Below are 16097 nucleotides of genomic sequence, written 5' to 3' on the forward strand. Positions count from 1 at the left end.
GCTTTCCTCACTCTCTAATTCTGTGGCTTTTCCTCTGTTATTTACTGATTTATTCTATATATAGCTTTTTTTTTTTTGGTATATATATATTTGCAAGTAGTCTCCCCTAATAGACTGAAAGTTCCTTGAGGGCAAGAACTATCTTTTTCCCCTTTTTGAATTCTCACTTAACATTGCCTTGCCAAAAAAAAAAATCTAAAAAAATTTTAAAAAAATAACAATGTAAAAATACTATTAACAGCTGCCTTTTGGATGAATAATGACATCAAAAACCTCCCACCCAATTTGGAGATGCATTCCTTCTCTGCTTTCCAAACAGACTCTTTTCCATCATTTCATTTTCAAAATGAAATAATACCTACAGAAGTTTAAATTAGTTGCAGAACAGTGAAGCCTTAGGAATTTCTGTCTCGATGTCCAAAACAGAAATAGATATGACCAAGTATCTCAGTTTCTCCTCCAGGGCCTGAATAGCAAGCAGCTCAAAGTTGGTTAAGCTGAATTAATACTACCCATTCCAGTGGGGAGGAGGGATAAGAAAGAGGGTTTTTAGTGAAAATGATGAGATAATGGATATTTGAGTGGCTAGAGTAGAATAGGCATTTCTTAAGCTTTTTGGTATCTTATCTGCTCAAGATTTCTCAGAATCTTATTTTTAAATAGACAAAATAAAACACAAGAATTACAATAGAAACCAATTCCATTGAAATATTGTTATTAAAATAGTTTTAAAAACAAGTTCATGGTCCCCAGAGTAAGAGCCTCATTACCACCAAGGCAAAGAGACAGCTGTTATCTTTTATCATGGAAGGGAACATCCACAGGGGTAATCACAGATGCAAAACTTCTCTTTCCCTACTTAGGCCTGCCATCATTCAAAGAAGGTATTTTCCACACAGGATAGGGACTCTCTGCTGTGGAGTGTGGAGCTATCCATAACTGAGCTTCTTCAAGTAAAACAAAGAGAAAGGGCAATAAGTCACATTAAAAAAAAACCACAATCAAGAAAAGGCTCAAACCTCTCTAGATGCTCCATGGTTGACCTTGGTCTATCTGAGGCCAGGTTTCCCCATTCTGCCCCAATTTCACATTGCCAGGCTGTCTGCCCAATCCCACTTCATTATTACCTGCTCTATTTGCTTTTGTCCCCTCATTGAGATGAGGTAGCCTGCTCTTGACCAGACCAAACCAATAGAATGCATGGACCTTCTTTCATTTGATCCCTCACACCCCGAAGGATGGCTACTATCATCTCCATTGTAATGATAAGAAATTAAGACACAGCCAGGTTAAATGACTTGCCCAAAGTCATTCAGTTGGCAGACCTAGTATTCCACAAATCTTGTGACCTTTGACTCTTCACTCCCATTAAAGCTATCCATTAAGAGGAATACAAGAGACTGGAAGGGGAAGATTAAAGTCAGCCATCTCCTCACTTAAAAAACAACACTAATCATTTCTCAAAGTGTTTTTAGAAAATGAAATATGAACTTTTTGAAAGAAAAGAAGAAGTCCTAAGGGGAGACTGGGGCATCAAAATCAAGAATGTACTTTAATCTAATGCTTAGCAAAAAAGGGCTAGAACAGATTGATTAAACAATGAGTAAATTGATTAAATTCAAAGAATTTAACTGAATTTGCTTTGATTCAAAGAATCAGATCAACAACAAAATCTTGTCAACACCTCAACTTTGTTCATGTTGAGTATGTTTCATACTCTGCCGGCCCACTGGAGTTTCTTGACAAAAATACTGGATTTCCTTCTCCAACTTATTTTACAGATGAGGAAACTGAGGCAAACAGGGTGAAGTGACTTTCCCAGGGTCACACTGCTAGTAAGCATGTATTGGTAGATTTGAAATCAGGTTCTCCTGACTCCATCTGGCTGCCCTTCAAAACCTCAACAGTTTTTTGCCTCGTTGATTCTTTTCCCACTAATACAAAACACAGCTACTTCTGTGTGATGGACAGAGGGCTGCATCTGAAGCCAAGAAGACATAGGTTCAGATCCCAACAGACACTTAAGAATTGTGCAGCCCTTGGCAAACCATCAACCTTCTTAGTGTCTTTGATTTTTCATCAGTGAGATGATGGTGTGAATGCAATTCTATCTAATTCTATTACCCATAAATGGCTTACTCTGTGGCAAGCACCCATCAAATCACCAATTTCCAACTTATTGAATCTTGTATGTGGAAGGTGCCTTGAGCTTACAAGGTCCCTCTGCATATGAAGGGACTCATAAACCATCTGAGATAACACCAACAAAGTCAATTATAACAAAAATGAGAGGCAGTCAAGGGAAAATGGATGGGGAACTGCCAGCCTCTAACAAAAAACTATTCAAAATAACTCAATTACAAAAGAGGTGTTGATCTGCTTTGATAGAATGAATTTCTTCATCCATGAAATTATAGTTCTCATCTCCTCTGTCCTTCTCTTCCCCCAAACAAAAATCCCAAATCCTAAATCCCCACAAGAGCCAAGTTATTCTAACAGATAAACTTTGGAGTCAAGAAGACTTGAGTTCAAACAGTGCCTCTGAATACATTACTAATTGTGTGCCTCTGGGCAAGTCACTTAATCTGTTCCTCTCTGTTTCTTCAATTGTAAATTGGAGGTAACAGCATTTACTTTAGCTGGGTATTGTGAGGATCTAATGAGATAGTATTTCATTTCTAAAAGGCTTATGATGGAAAATGCTGTCTGCAACCAGAGGAAAAAAACTGTGAAGGCCAAAGCACACTATTTTTACTTTTTTAAAAAATTTTTTTCCCTTTTGTTCTGATTCTTCTTTCACATGACTAATATGGAAATTCCCTAAAGAAATTAAGCAAATTAAGTTAAATTCTTTGAATTTAATCAACTTACTGTTTAATCAATCTGTCCTAGCCCTTTTGCTAAACACTAGATTAAAGTACATTCTTGACTTTGATCCCCCACTCTCCCCTTAGGATTTCTTTTTTCTTTTATTAAACATGATTGTACATATATAATCTCTATCTTTGTGGGGAAGGGGGAGGAAGGTAGAAAAATGTTTACAAAAGTTTACAAAAAGATGAATGCTGAAAATTATCTTTGCATGTAAATAAATAAAAATAAAATAATTAAATACAAAGTTCTTAAAAAAAAGCACTTTACATAGCCCAGAGAAGGTAGAATATAGATATATTCCCTTCCCCCTTTGTACTTACAATCAACTGCCAATATCATTTTATTCCCCTGTGTAATAGCTCATCAAGCAATAAATATAAAAAGGACAACACACTGTCCCTGTACCATTTATATCCAAAATTGATTTAGCACAAAGACAAAACAAAATGACCAGAACAATAAAAATAATAATAAACTACAGGTTACCTGGAAGGCAGAGGTCCTGATGCTTCAGGGAGTTGGCTACTTGAAGCTACATATGGATCTTCTAACTCATATTCATTTGCATCAGTGGTAGGATTTTGCCATGACAAGGTATATGGCAAATTCTCGTACTCTGGAGTTTCCTCAAAGCGACAAATGTTTTCATATGCTGGGGCACAGTTACTTGCTCCAGAATTAAAAGGGGTAGATGGCATCCCTTCCCTGGATAGCATCTGGTCATCCAAAGATTCAGCTTTGGGACCATTAGGAAGGTCCACCTGACTCCGATACATCCTTCTCTTCTTGTGGGAGGCCGGGCTATGTGTTTCTGCAGAATGTGCCTTAACTGGTTTGCCCCTCTTCTCATCTACCAAGGGCATGCTCTGCTGACCATTATCAATTATTCTACCATCCCTACTGGAAGGACGACCTGTGGATGTCTCTCCAACCTGGCTACCCTTTGACAAAAACCTATGAAAGTCACTCTTCATCAAACAGAGGGACAGTTTCATGTTAAGCAACTTCCTCAAGGAATTTTTCTTTTGAGGGTCTTTACAAGGCTTATTGCATCTATCCATGTCCATGGCCGACAACGACTTGGCTCGAGGTTTGGTGAGGGAAGGGAAGGACTCACTGTTGGAAGACAGGTTGGCAGACCTGAAAGATTCTGGGTTTCCTGGAAAGGGCAGAATAGGATGAGGTAATTTCCATACTGGCTTTTCCGAAGTTTTGATAAGTTTTGGCATGTCAAAGGAAGACGACATACCATGCTCTTTGGCGGCCAAATGCCTAAGACAAGATTTGTCCAGGACCCTCTCTGGGTTCCTTTCTTCATAAGAAGGGTAGGAACTATTTTCCAAGAGTTCTTCAGAAGCAGCTTTCTTAAGACGCCCGGCAGCTGGCAAGCTGTGCCTCTGAGGTTTTTTGGGGGCAATTTTTATGGGACTCTCATCACTGGTGGTGACCTCTTTATCAGTTTTAAATAGAGAGCTATGCAGGAGAGTGGGAGAAGGCAAATGGCTGTAAGTCAGCTTCAGCTGTGTCGGCAGACTCATGGACTGCGTATTACATTTTGTAAAACTGGCCCTTCGGTCCACATCAGGTGATTCTTGAGCATCAGCTACTGTGCAACCTTCAGGTTGGGAAGTAAAATCTGCATGGGGACTATCTTCGACCCTTTCAACCTTGTGAGATATTTCAGGGGACAGAACATGCTGGTGAATGGCTTCATCTTGGTCTTCAGAAGCTGTCAGACTTCTTGTGTTCTTTCTGTTCCGAGAGTCTAGAGTCAATTCACTCTTATTTCCCTGTTCTTTTTCATCAGATTCCTGGTTACACAAAACACCGGATCCCAAAAGAGGGATTTTATTTGAGTTTTTCACATGTTGTTCAATAGGAGGAGAGGACTCATCCTGCAAATTACCTAGCTCCTCACTGCTTTCCCCTGTGGCATCTACATACTCTTGCCTAACTAGACGTGCCAGCCGGGGCACTCTGGGCTTTGGAGTCGGAAGGCTTCTGTTGCATGGTGCCAGGGGCTTTCCTGAGGCAGTGGTGTCCTCAGCTTCTCCTTTCTGACTATCTCTCTCTACAACCTGAGCACCTCTCACTTGATCATTTTCCCCAGCCTCCTGGTCAGTTGAGCAAACACCATTCATGCCGACTTTGGGCCAATCCTGACTGGTCTCAAGCATTTGGACTCCATTGCCAGTAAACTTCACATAGCAGGAATGGGTCTGAGGAACCTCATCAAAATCAGAGAGAGATTGTGATGAATCTGGAATCTCAGTGCTGAACTCCCCATTAGCATCACAACTGCTGTCCATTTCCAGGCTGTTGGTCGGTCTGGGCTTCAAAGAGGAAGCTGCAGGGGAGGAGCCAATGGGTGTTAAAAAAACGTCTTTTAATTTCTCCTCCAGAATGCTGGCCTTTAACACTACCCGGTTCCTATTCCCCACTTTTTCGCTATGAGCATCACACTTTTTCTTAGCCTTTGGAACAGGCAGAGGGTCCTCAGTGTTGATATTTTCTAAGTTTTCAAGTGTTTCGAGATGCTCTAAAGCAATGTGTTTAACACACAAACTGTCTCCATTGCCACAGTTATGGATATACTCTGTATTCGATGAACACACAGGGAGGATATAAGGAGTTCTCTTGTCCTCTCCATTCTGACACTGAAGCTTGTCCGTGTGTTCCGAGAAATCCTGTTTATGTTCCTCTAGGGGAAGGAGGTTTTTCCTGGATGGGGATAGCCTGGTGTCAGGAACTGGGACTTTTGGCTTGGGGGCTATGGCAGGTTTCAAGGTCTTTGTTGAAAGGACATTAGAAACCATGACATCCGGTTTGGGTGCAATGGGAGGCGGTGCAGGCTTACTTCCTATCAAAAACTTGGGCTTGGGGGCCAAGGGTGGCTTCTTAGTTTCTAGAAAGAAAGAAAACAAATGTTAATAAAAGAAACATCTCACAATTATGCTTGCTTTTAAGGTTCATAAAGCACTTTTACAAACATTGATTCTCATGTTCCCCCACAAGTCTTTGAGGTCTGTACTGTTATTACCCCATTGACATATAAGAAAACTGATGCTAAGAGAGGGAAAAATCAATAGATTAATCAATATTAAATATCCACCATGTGCTTAGCATTCCGTGTTAAGGATACAAAGAGAGGCAAAAGACAATTCCTACCTTGGAGGAGCTCACCATCTAATGGGGAAGGCAATATGCAAACAACTGGCACAAAGGAGAAATGACCCACAGAGGGGAAGCACCAGGATTAAGCTGGCAGGTATCTGAGGCCGGACTCAATCTCTGCTCTTCCTGCCCCATGTCACAGCTCTATCGCCAGTACCACTTGGCTGCCTCTTCTGAGGCAAGATGGCATTCATCCTCCTCACAGATCAAGAAATAAAATATAACCTTAGAGGTTACCTCATCAAGTGACCTGCCAAAGGCCACAGTGAATAGAGCACCAGTCCTGCAGATTTGAGTTCAAATTAAGCCTCTGATACCTGAATAGATGTATGACTTTGGGCAAATCACTTAACCTCAACTGCAGAAGAAAGAAAAGAAGGGAGGAAGAAGGGGAGGAAGAAGGGGAGGAAGGAAGGGAAAGACATATGACATGCAGCCTATTTCAGACTATGTTGTCTCTCCCATTAGAATGTAATCTCTTAATAGGAATTGTCTTACTTCTCCAGTGCTATTCCCAAAACATATATATATATATATATATATATATATATATATATATATATATATATATATATCTCAAACAGTTAGTAGTGGTTCATAAATGTTTTATTCATTCATTCATTCATTCATTCATTCATAAACACTACTTAATCCAGATCAAACCACAAACCACAAAACAATATCAACTGAAATCTAGTAGCATTTTGATTCTCTAAAACAGATACTTTTTGATTAATAGTCCTAGCATTCTGTTCATGTTCATTCATGGAATTCATCAACAAAATAGTGGACAAGTTCTCTTAACAGACATTTCCATCACCCTGAAAACCTTTTAACTTTCAAAAGTTTAAAGAGAAAATGCTATCCATATCCAGAGAAAGAATGGATGGAGTCTGGATGCAGATCAAAGCATACTAATTTCATTTTCAGAGGGGAGGGGGGGGTTGTGCCTTTTTCCTTTTGTTCTTTTTCTTCTTTTACAACATGACTAATATGGAAATGTTTTACATGATGCACATGTTTATAACCTATATCAGACTGCTTACCTCCTGAGGAAGGGAGAAAAATTTGAAACTCAAAATCTTTCTTAAAAATGAATACTGAAAACTGTTTTTACATATAATTAGAAAAACAAAGTACTATTAAATTTTTAAATGTTGGCATGACTTGAATTTTTTTTTAATATAAAGAAAGGAATATTTTTTCCCAAACTGATAATCCACCTTGGACTTTCATTTTATGTTCAAGGTACTGGCCTGTATATCCACGGTGTACAGACACTCCAACTCCAACTTGCAGTTTTAGCAAATGTTCATTTAACAGCTTTGATTTTAACCTTGATTTTTGATTTTAAACCTTGCCTGAGGGCAAGGCCAATGTCTGATCTCATTGCCAGTTTGAACTGTAGTAGGCTCTTACCCAATGACTGAATTTGAATCATGCATTCTATAATATAGTTATTAAACAACTAATTGCTTTGTGCTGCTTTAACTAAGTAGATCTTGTAGAAACAACATGTTATGTAAGGCAGGTTTTTTTCCCTCAAATATAATAACTGAGGTATAACACGGGATTACCACTAAAACTATCATCAATACAATTGGATTCCGCCAATCAATATCCTTTTATTAAGTGTTTATGGATAGTCAGGTGTTGTATTTCCTGTATGCTAAGAGTGATCACTCTTAAGGGTAAATAAAGACCCCTGGCATTTTACTTACAGCAATTAATTTTTAAATTATAATAATAAGGGGCAGCTAGGTAGTGCCGTGGATAGAGCACCAGCCCTGGAGTCAGGAGTACCTGAGTTCAAATCCGACCTCAGACACTTAATAATTAACTAGTTGTGTAAGTGGGCAAGCCACTTAACCCCACTGCCTTGCAAAAAACTAAAAAAATTATAATAATCAAAAATAAAATTTAAATTTAAATAGTCCATGACTACTAACTGATAAAAAACAATAACATTTCCAGTCTGTTCCAGAGGCCATTAGCTGGTGATTTTCTTTTTAAGAAAGAGAAATTAGCTATTAGACTCTGGAAGTAGTGTATAGAATATGTAACTGAGAGTGAAGAAAAAGATTTATGTTCCAATACCACCTTCAACAATTAGCTATTTGACCCTGGGCAAGCATTTTCACGTATCACCTTTGGACTGGGAGACATGTTAGTCAAGATAATTCCCATTCTGGGGTTCCCTGTTACATTTAGCAAATCTCACATCAAAGTCTGAGACTTTAGGTGGAGGGGAGGCTTTAGGGGAGGGGAGAAAGGCGACAAGGATTTATCCAGTGTCTACTAATACTACTTCATTTAGTCCTCACAGCAATCCTATGTGGTTCCACTATTTTTCAGTCATGTCCAATGTCTTCTTTACCCTATTTGGGATTTTACTGGCAGAGATCTGAATGGTTTGCCATTTCCTTCTCCATCTCATTTTACAGATGAGAAACTTAGTTAAACATGGTTAAGTGACTTGCCCAAGGTCACAGCGCTAGTGTCTTAAGTTGCATTTGAATTCTGATCTTCCCGATTCCAGGTCCAGAACTCTACCCACTGCATCATCACCTAGCTGCCCCTATAACACTGAGGTAGGTACCGTTATGACCTTCATTTTATACTTGAGGAAACTGAGGCAGACAGAGGTTAAGTGACTTGCCCAGGGTCTCACAGAAGATATTAACTGTCCAGGGCCATATTTGAATTCTTCTTTTTTCCTGACTCCAGGCTGGAGCTATTATCCACTGCATATCTATTTAAAGAAACAAGAGGAGGAAAAGGACTGTCCTCTTCTTTCTCAAGTCAACCAAGAATCCACGTGCTTAAGAAAAGTAGCCAAATACTAGATCATGCTTCATTCAAGCTAGTTGCTTTACCAAATGCAAAGGAAACAATTATATATTTGCAAAATAAATCTCATATGTTTCCAAAGTCAACTTTAAAAATAAAATAAATATATGAGTATAGAGATATTAAATAATTATATAAAATAAATGATAGTAGAAATGTCGATGTGCATATGAGTACTATATACATATATGTGTATACACATAAGCCTATGTATGTGTGAGTACAGATGCAGATAATCCATGTGAACATGTGAATATATATATACACATAAATTTAAATAACTGTCTATACAAATATTATAAATACATACATATGTATGCCAAAAAATGGGGGAACCCTCAAGGAACTTAAAATCTATCCAAAGACATAATATGGACACACATAAATTTAAACTAAACATATAAAAATAAATACACTAATAGATGATATAGAACAGACAGGAGAGGAAGGTGCTAGTAATGAGGGGAAATTAGGAAAGTTCCCATATGGAAAGTCGTTTTGAAGGAAACACGGTGACCGAAGAGGAGCCAGTAATGGCCTGTCCCATTCATTCATCCAACAAGACTCTAGTAAGGTTATCAGGGACTGTTCCAGGAGTGGGGTGGAGAGAATCAGGGCCAGCACAAAGGTACAGCGATGTGAGACAGTTCCAGGTGAGATGCAACAAGAGAGCCATCCTGGCTAGACCATAGAGGGAGAGGGGTTTGGAAAAGGTTAGGGTACCAGGCTGGTTAAAGTCACTCCATTTGACAAGTATTTAACTAAGTATCTCCTAGGACAAGGCATTGATCTGGGCAAGGGGGGAAGTGTGAATGAAGATTCTTAGACTGTGAGAGTGGGAGGACAGACATTTCGATGGAACATGGAGCATGTGAAAGGGAGTAACATGAAAGAAGGTTGGAAAGATAATCTGGAGATAGAACGAATGCCAACACCAGGAAAAGTTTTACTAAGGTTTCTTGTCAAAGGAGCAATCCAATCCAAAAGATACAAAGGATGAAACTCATTCACATTTATTTTCCATCTACTCAAGAAATACATTTATCGATATTAAATGTATAGTCTATATATAAACACGTAAGCATTTGCATTTATGTCTGCACATTGATTGTTTCCTCCATTAAAATGGTATTGGGGGAGAGGGCAGAGATGTTTTCCTTTTACAGCATATCTGTTCATAGGGGCACCATGGTGGATGGAGCACCAGGCCTGGTTTCGGGAAGACCTGGAAAGAACTTCTGCCTCAGACAATTACTGGATGTGTGTGACCTCAGTTAAGCCACTTAAACCTGTTTGCCTCAATTTCCTCCTCTGTAAAATGAGCCAGAGAAGGAAATGGCAAACCACTCCAGGATCTTTGCCAAGAAAGCCCCAAATGGGGTCATGAGGAGTTGAACACAACTGAAACACCTGAGCAACTCCCAGCCACTGCTCCCGGCTCTGCCCTCTGGAGCCAAGGAGGATTTATCTAATCTAATCCCTCTACCACAAGACAGCTGTCTTTTGTGTTACAGCTCCCTGTCATATAAATATTTTAATATTATCGCTGATAATAATAATTATCATTTACATAGTACTTTAAAGGTTTACAAAGTAATTTACAAACATTATCTCATTTGATAACAGTCACCCAGGAGGCAGGTGCTATATTACTTCCATTTTACAGAGGAGGAAACTGAGGCAAAACAGGGAGAGTGTCTTCCTGATTCCAGGTCCAGAGCTTTAGCTACTCCACTGAGCTGCCTCTGATGGACTGGGGCTGACTCCCCAAAAGGTTAACAAGGGGAACTGATGTGCAATTCTGTAAACCTACTGAATATTTACTAAGTATTTCCTGATGACTAGCCCCAGTGTAAAAAAAAAATGAAAAAAAAAAGATTTTTTTTTTTGCCTCATTTCTTACCTAGCCTTCATCTTTCAATAGGGGTTACCTCAGTCAAAATGAGACCTGATAAAAAACCTTAGTTTAGGGGCAGCTAGGGAGTGGCACAGTGGAGAGAGCACCAGACTTGCAGTCAAGAGGACCTGAGTTCAAATCCATCTCACACCTAGCAGTGTGACTTTGGGCGAGTCACTTAACCCCATTGCTTTGACAAAAATAAAATAAAGTAAAACCTTAGTTTAAAAAGGCCAAGGTCTCCCACTGGATCCAGACCCATCTCTAGTCATCCCGTTCCATATCTGGCCACTGGACTCAGATGGTTTTAGAGGAGAAAATACTTATAGTGACTACACAGCCCTCCCTAACTTGAATTCAATTCACTTGCCATGTCATGACATCCACTCGCTGAAACCATGGTTCTCTTTTGGAATGAAGGACAAACAACAATGTGGTACAGTGATAGAGCATGAGGCTTGGATTCAGGAAGGCTCATCTTCCTCAGTTCAAATCCAGCTACAGATGACCCTGGGTAAGTCACTTAACCCTACTGACCTCTGCCAAGAAAACCCCAAATGGAATCACAAAGACTTGAACATGACTAAAAACAACTAAACCATAAAAAATTACACCTTGGTTAGGGTGAATGCATGGGGAAAAAAGTTGCATTTCTACAGTATAGAATATTTTGAAAAGTTAGCAGGGATATTACTCTTAATTTACTTTAATTTAATTATTATCACTTCATAATTTTTAAATAGGCTTTTTTAAAATAAATCCAATAGTAACTGAGTCACAGGAAGGGAGGCTTTGAAGCTATTTCCCAGTCTGAAGCAATACCGTTCAAAGGACGACAAATCATCAGAAATATGATGCGTATGTTCTCGAATCTGAAAACACTTGAAATAACTCTTCATCAGTGTTTGGAAGGCAGCCAGGCCGGGGAACCTCATATTCTGGATTGAATTCTATTGCATCTTCTGAAAAAGATGCTTCAAGTCTTTTATTTATACAGCTGCTTAACTCAAGAGGCAAATAAGGTAGGAAGCTAAGAAATATATTAGTAAATAGTACCAATGTCCTAGTCAGCAACTGTACAGCGTTGCTTTGCAGATGGCCAGGGTGGGCTTCTACACTTTGGGGCTTTGGGTGACTCAGTGTCCAGCTGTTTTGTGATATTAGTTAAACAGATGGATGATTTGCCAATGTTTCTGGTCTACAACCACACATTAATATAACTCTGGGGTAGAGATCTAAGCAATCCTTCAACAAATATGTAATAAGCCCTAGCTTTGCACCAGGACACAACTAAGGGGTTCAGTGGATAGAGCACCAGGCAGGAGTCAGGAAGACCCGAGTTCAAATCTGATCTCAGACACTTCCCCTGCGCAAGTCACTTTACCCTATTTGCCTCGGCTTCCTCATCTGTAAAATGAGATGGAGAAGGAAATGGCAGACCACTCTGGTATCTTTGCTAAGAAAAACCCAAATGGGTATGCAAACTATCTAATTATCTAATTTGCTCCTAAAGAAGCAGCCCGAGTTAAGTACCAGTTGTTCTAGTGGCTGTTCAGTCTTACTTTCTCTGCAAAGAGCACAGGATTCACTTTGCATATACCCAGTATATAAAGATATTCATATATTCTCTATCACTGCAATGCTGTTGTCAATGACACAACAACAATCACTGATATGTAAACTCCTAGAGGGATTGTGGAAAGTGTAAGGCCCTGGAGTCAGAAGGACCTGAATTCAAGTCTGCTCTCTGCCACTTTTGTAGCTGTATAAACCTGGATAAGTCACTTCACCTCATGAAGAGTCAAACATGACTAAAACAACATAACAACAAGGCAGGGGCTGTTTCCTTTTTGTATCCCTCTCTTGGACTTTAGGTGGGTGGTTAATAAATTTTGGCTCATGTATTAATATTTGCAGATGAGGAAATTGAGGTTCAGAAAGGGCAGGTGACTTGCCCACTGTCACACTGATAATAAAGTTCTAAGGTAGGGCTTTAAATGATCCATCAATAAGAAAGTCAGAAGACCCAGTTATGTACCTTGCCCAAGGTACATCCTTACAAGGGCTATTTCTTGGAATCCAGGTGTTTCTGTCAAACAATAAAAAAGTAAGGACAGAAAGCAATAAAACAGAATGGCTTCCATGTACAGAATCATGATAATCTTTTGTTTTGTATAGATGCTAAATTTTAAAAAAAATTGCATTGCTTAACATTATTTTAAATGCAGGCCAAAAGGAGTCTCTCAGCCCCCTAAAAAACATGAAACAACTACTTACCATAGTATTGGGTTTCTGTGTATTTTTCTTATCAAAATAAAATAAACCATCGGCAATGTCTATAAACAGATCTAGGTGAACTACCCATTTCCATATAGGAAATATCTTTTTTTTTAAGTGATTGTTTCAATTAATTCTGATGCTATTCTAAAACACACCACGAAGCAGCTGATCAACACAATATACCAATCATTCTATAGAAATGATTGGGGGGGAGGGGAAAGGAACATGGAAACATTCTTCCTTCCCAGCACAATAAAGAGAGCCTCCTGACCCAACAGATGGGCTGAACAAAAAGGGAGTCTCAAAGGTTCTCTGTATCACCATACAAAACAACTGAGTAATAACAAAGTTAAACACAGGAAACCTTCCTGTTTTTAACACCACAAAAATGCTTGTGGATTTTTTGTTTATGAAGCTGATAACATTAAAACACACACACACACACACACACACACACACACACACACAAGTAATCATTTTCATTCAGAATTCAAACAAGCTACCATCAATGATACCAAATTAGGTTTAATCTTTATGGTTTAAAATTTTTTGTGTCTACTTTGTATTAGAGATTACCTTGACTAAATGAAAATGCAAACTCTATTAGGTAACACATTAATATTTTACAAATTGGCATGGTTGAAAAAGAGAACCTAAAAGAGCTGGAGGTCTCTTGATTTCCAGTCATTATGGTTCTAAATTATTTTTACTGGTAAGGCAATTTATTTTTTAAACAACTTAAGGTTAAATGACTTAACCTAGATGATGGAAAAAAATCAAGCCCTCAATGAGGAAGAGCCAGTAAGTGGCTATTCAGGGTACATTCTCTGGCCCCAAGAGTGAGCTCTTTTATGTGTCCTTTTTCATAAAGTATCAAAGAGGAACTTCTACAGGAACAACTGAGCCATGTGAAAAAGCTATGACTATTTATCCCTGCTGTTAGCTAATTAAAACAGAAAGCTCCTATCTAAACTCAGATTTCTTCCAAGTTACACTCTGATTACACTGGGCAGTGCTAAAACTCAAAAAGTAGCTGTCCTGGGGGAGCACACACACCAGGAAAGTCAATAGGCTTGGGTGATGGTTTCAAATTTCACCCATTTTCAACAAAAGCCAAGAGGATCAGAGAAACTTCAGCTGATACTTTCAGGCTGACCTTAGAAATGAGGACGCTGAAAGGCTTTGCATAGAGTAAGGGGCTGCAAAAATGTTTGCTGACCTTGAAGGGAACCGGGAAATGTTATAGTTAAAACTGAAAGGAAGAGGAATTCCACAGAGCGAGTAAACTTTTTTTTTTTGGATAGGGTTGGGTATGGGTTCAGAACCTGCATCCTTTTAAAAATTCCAATTTTCTGCTTAGTTTCTAAGTTTCCTGTGTGCTGATGTTTAACAATTCTTTTAAAACGGTGGCGAGATGAATGGAAAGCAACGGCCAAGGGCAAGGTTTTGCGCGGGTCGTTCTAAGGGGTCGCCCGCCGGCAAGCGGACAGATGAAGAGAAAGCTCTCGGCAGAGCACGGGAACTTTGTTTCGGACAGGATCAAGTTCAGAATCAAAACTCGCATCCTTTGAGCCAAATCTCACTTTTCTACTTCACTTGCGGGTCTCCTTTAGGCTCCTTTCGGGAAAACCTTTTAACCCGGGCGGCCAGGAGGAAGGGCACCCAAGGGCGAAGGGCAGGCTTGTGGCCGCCGGGGCCGCTGCCGGGCCGGGCTGTGAGGGCGCAGCCCCGGGCTCGGGCCATCGGCTCCTTTGGGGAACGGCCCCAACGCTGGCACACACACTGGCACCCCCACACTCACGCACACGGGGGTCATGCCCCAGGGCGCTGCGCCCGGCCGGGTGCCCGACCCCCGGGGGACGCTCCTGGCACTCCGGGGCACCAGCGGGGCTGCCAGCTCGGGCGCCCTCGGAGCCCCCCGGGCAGCTTCTCGGAGGTCCCCCCGGGGCTCCCGCGGTGCGGTGCCCGGGATGGCCCCTAGAACGACGCGCTCCCGGCCCGGGGGAGAGGGAGCTCCAGTCTGCCCGGGACGGGGGGAGGCGGCGGCGCTCCGGGCTCCGGGCTCCGGGCTCCGGGCTCCGGGCTCCGCGGTCCGGGCTCCGGGCTCCGGGCTCTGGGCTCCGCGCCCCCAGACTCCGGCTCTGGGCTCCGGGGTCCGGGCTCCAGGTCCGGGCTCCGCGCTCCGGGCCCCGCGCTCTGGGCTCCGCGCTCCGGGGTCCGGGCTCCAGGTCCGGGCTCCGCGCTCCGGGCCTCGCGCTCTGGGCTCCGCGCTCCGGGGTCCGGGCTGCAGGTCCGGGCCCCGCGGTCCGGCCTCCGCGCTCCGGGCTCCGCGCCCCAGGCTCCGATTCTGGGCTCCGGGCTCCGGGCCCCGCGCCCCGGGGTCCGCGCTCTGCGCTCCGCGGTCCGGGCTCCAGCTCCGGGCCCCGCGGTCCGGGCTCCGCGGTCCGGGCTCCGGGCTCCGGGCTCCGGTTCTGAGCTCCGGGCTCCAGGTCCGGGTCCCCCGCGCCCCAGGCTCCGGTTCTCCGCGCCCCGGGCCCCGCGGGCTCCGCGCTCCGGGCTCCGCGCTCCGCGCCCCGGGCCCCACGCCCCAGGCTCCGCGCCCCAGGCTCCGCGCTCCGGGCTCCAGGTCCGGGCCCCGCGCCCCGGGGTCCGCGCTCCGGGCTCCGCGCTCCGGGCCCCGCGCTCCGCGCCCCGCGCCCCGGGCCCCTTGCACTAAGTTGGCGGGGCGCACTCACCGGCGCTGGGGTTCATGTCGGCGCCCGCGCGGCCGCGCTCCGCGCGTGCCCTCCTCCGCGCCGCGCTTCACTCCATCGGGCTCCGTGGCGGCTCGGCCCCGGGCGCTCCGGGCGCTCCGGGCAGCGCCGGCCGGCCGAGGGGCAGTAGCGCGGCGCCCCGAGCCCAGCAGCGGCCCCGCCCCCTCCGCCCCGCCCCGCCCCCGCCCGGCGCGTGCGGGCTCCCGCCGGCCGGCCCCGAGGGGGCGTTCCCCGCCGCGAGCGCGCTCCCCCGGCACGCGCTCCGGGGA

The 16097-nt window shown here is 42.9% G+C and overlaps 1 protein-coding gene across 1 annotated transcript in view; it reads right to left on the reverse strand.

Moving 5' to 3' along the window:
* Window positions 1-15924, reverse strand: part of FGD6 (FYVE, RhoGEF and PH domain containing 6) — a 162928-nt gene extending 147004 nt beyond the window's left edge. The window contains exons 1-2 of the mRNA XM_074226605.1: window positions 15811-15924; window positions 3361-5779 (exon numbers count right to left, since the gene is read on the reverse strand). Coding sequence (XP_074082706.1) covers window positions 3361-5779; window positions 15811-15826 — 2435 coding nt within the window. The 5' untranslated portion in view covers window positions 15827-15924. The remainder of the gene's footprint in view (window positions 1-3360; window positions 5780-15810) is intronic.
* Window positions 15925-16097: the final 173 nt, after the last annotated feature.

Source organism: Macrotis lagotis, chromosome 2 (genome assembly GCF_037893015.1).
Source record: "Macrotis lagotis isolate mMagLag1 chromosome 2, bilby.v1.9.chrom.fasta, whole genome shotgun sequence".
NCBI classification, from domain to species: domain Eukaryota; kingdom Metazoa; phylum Chordata; class Mammalia; order Peramelemorphia; family Peramelidae; genus Macrotis; species Macrotis lagotis.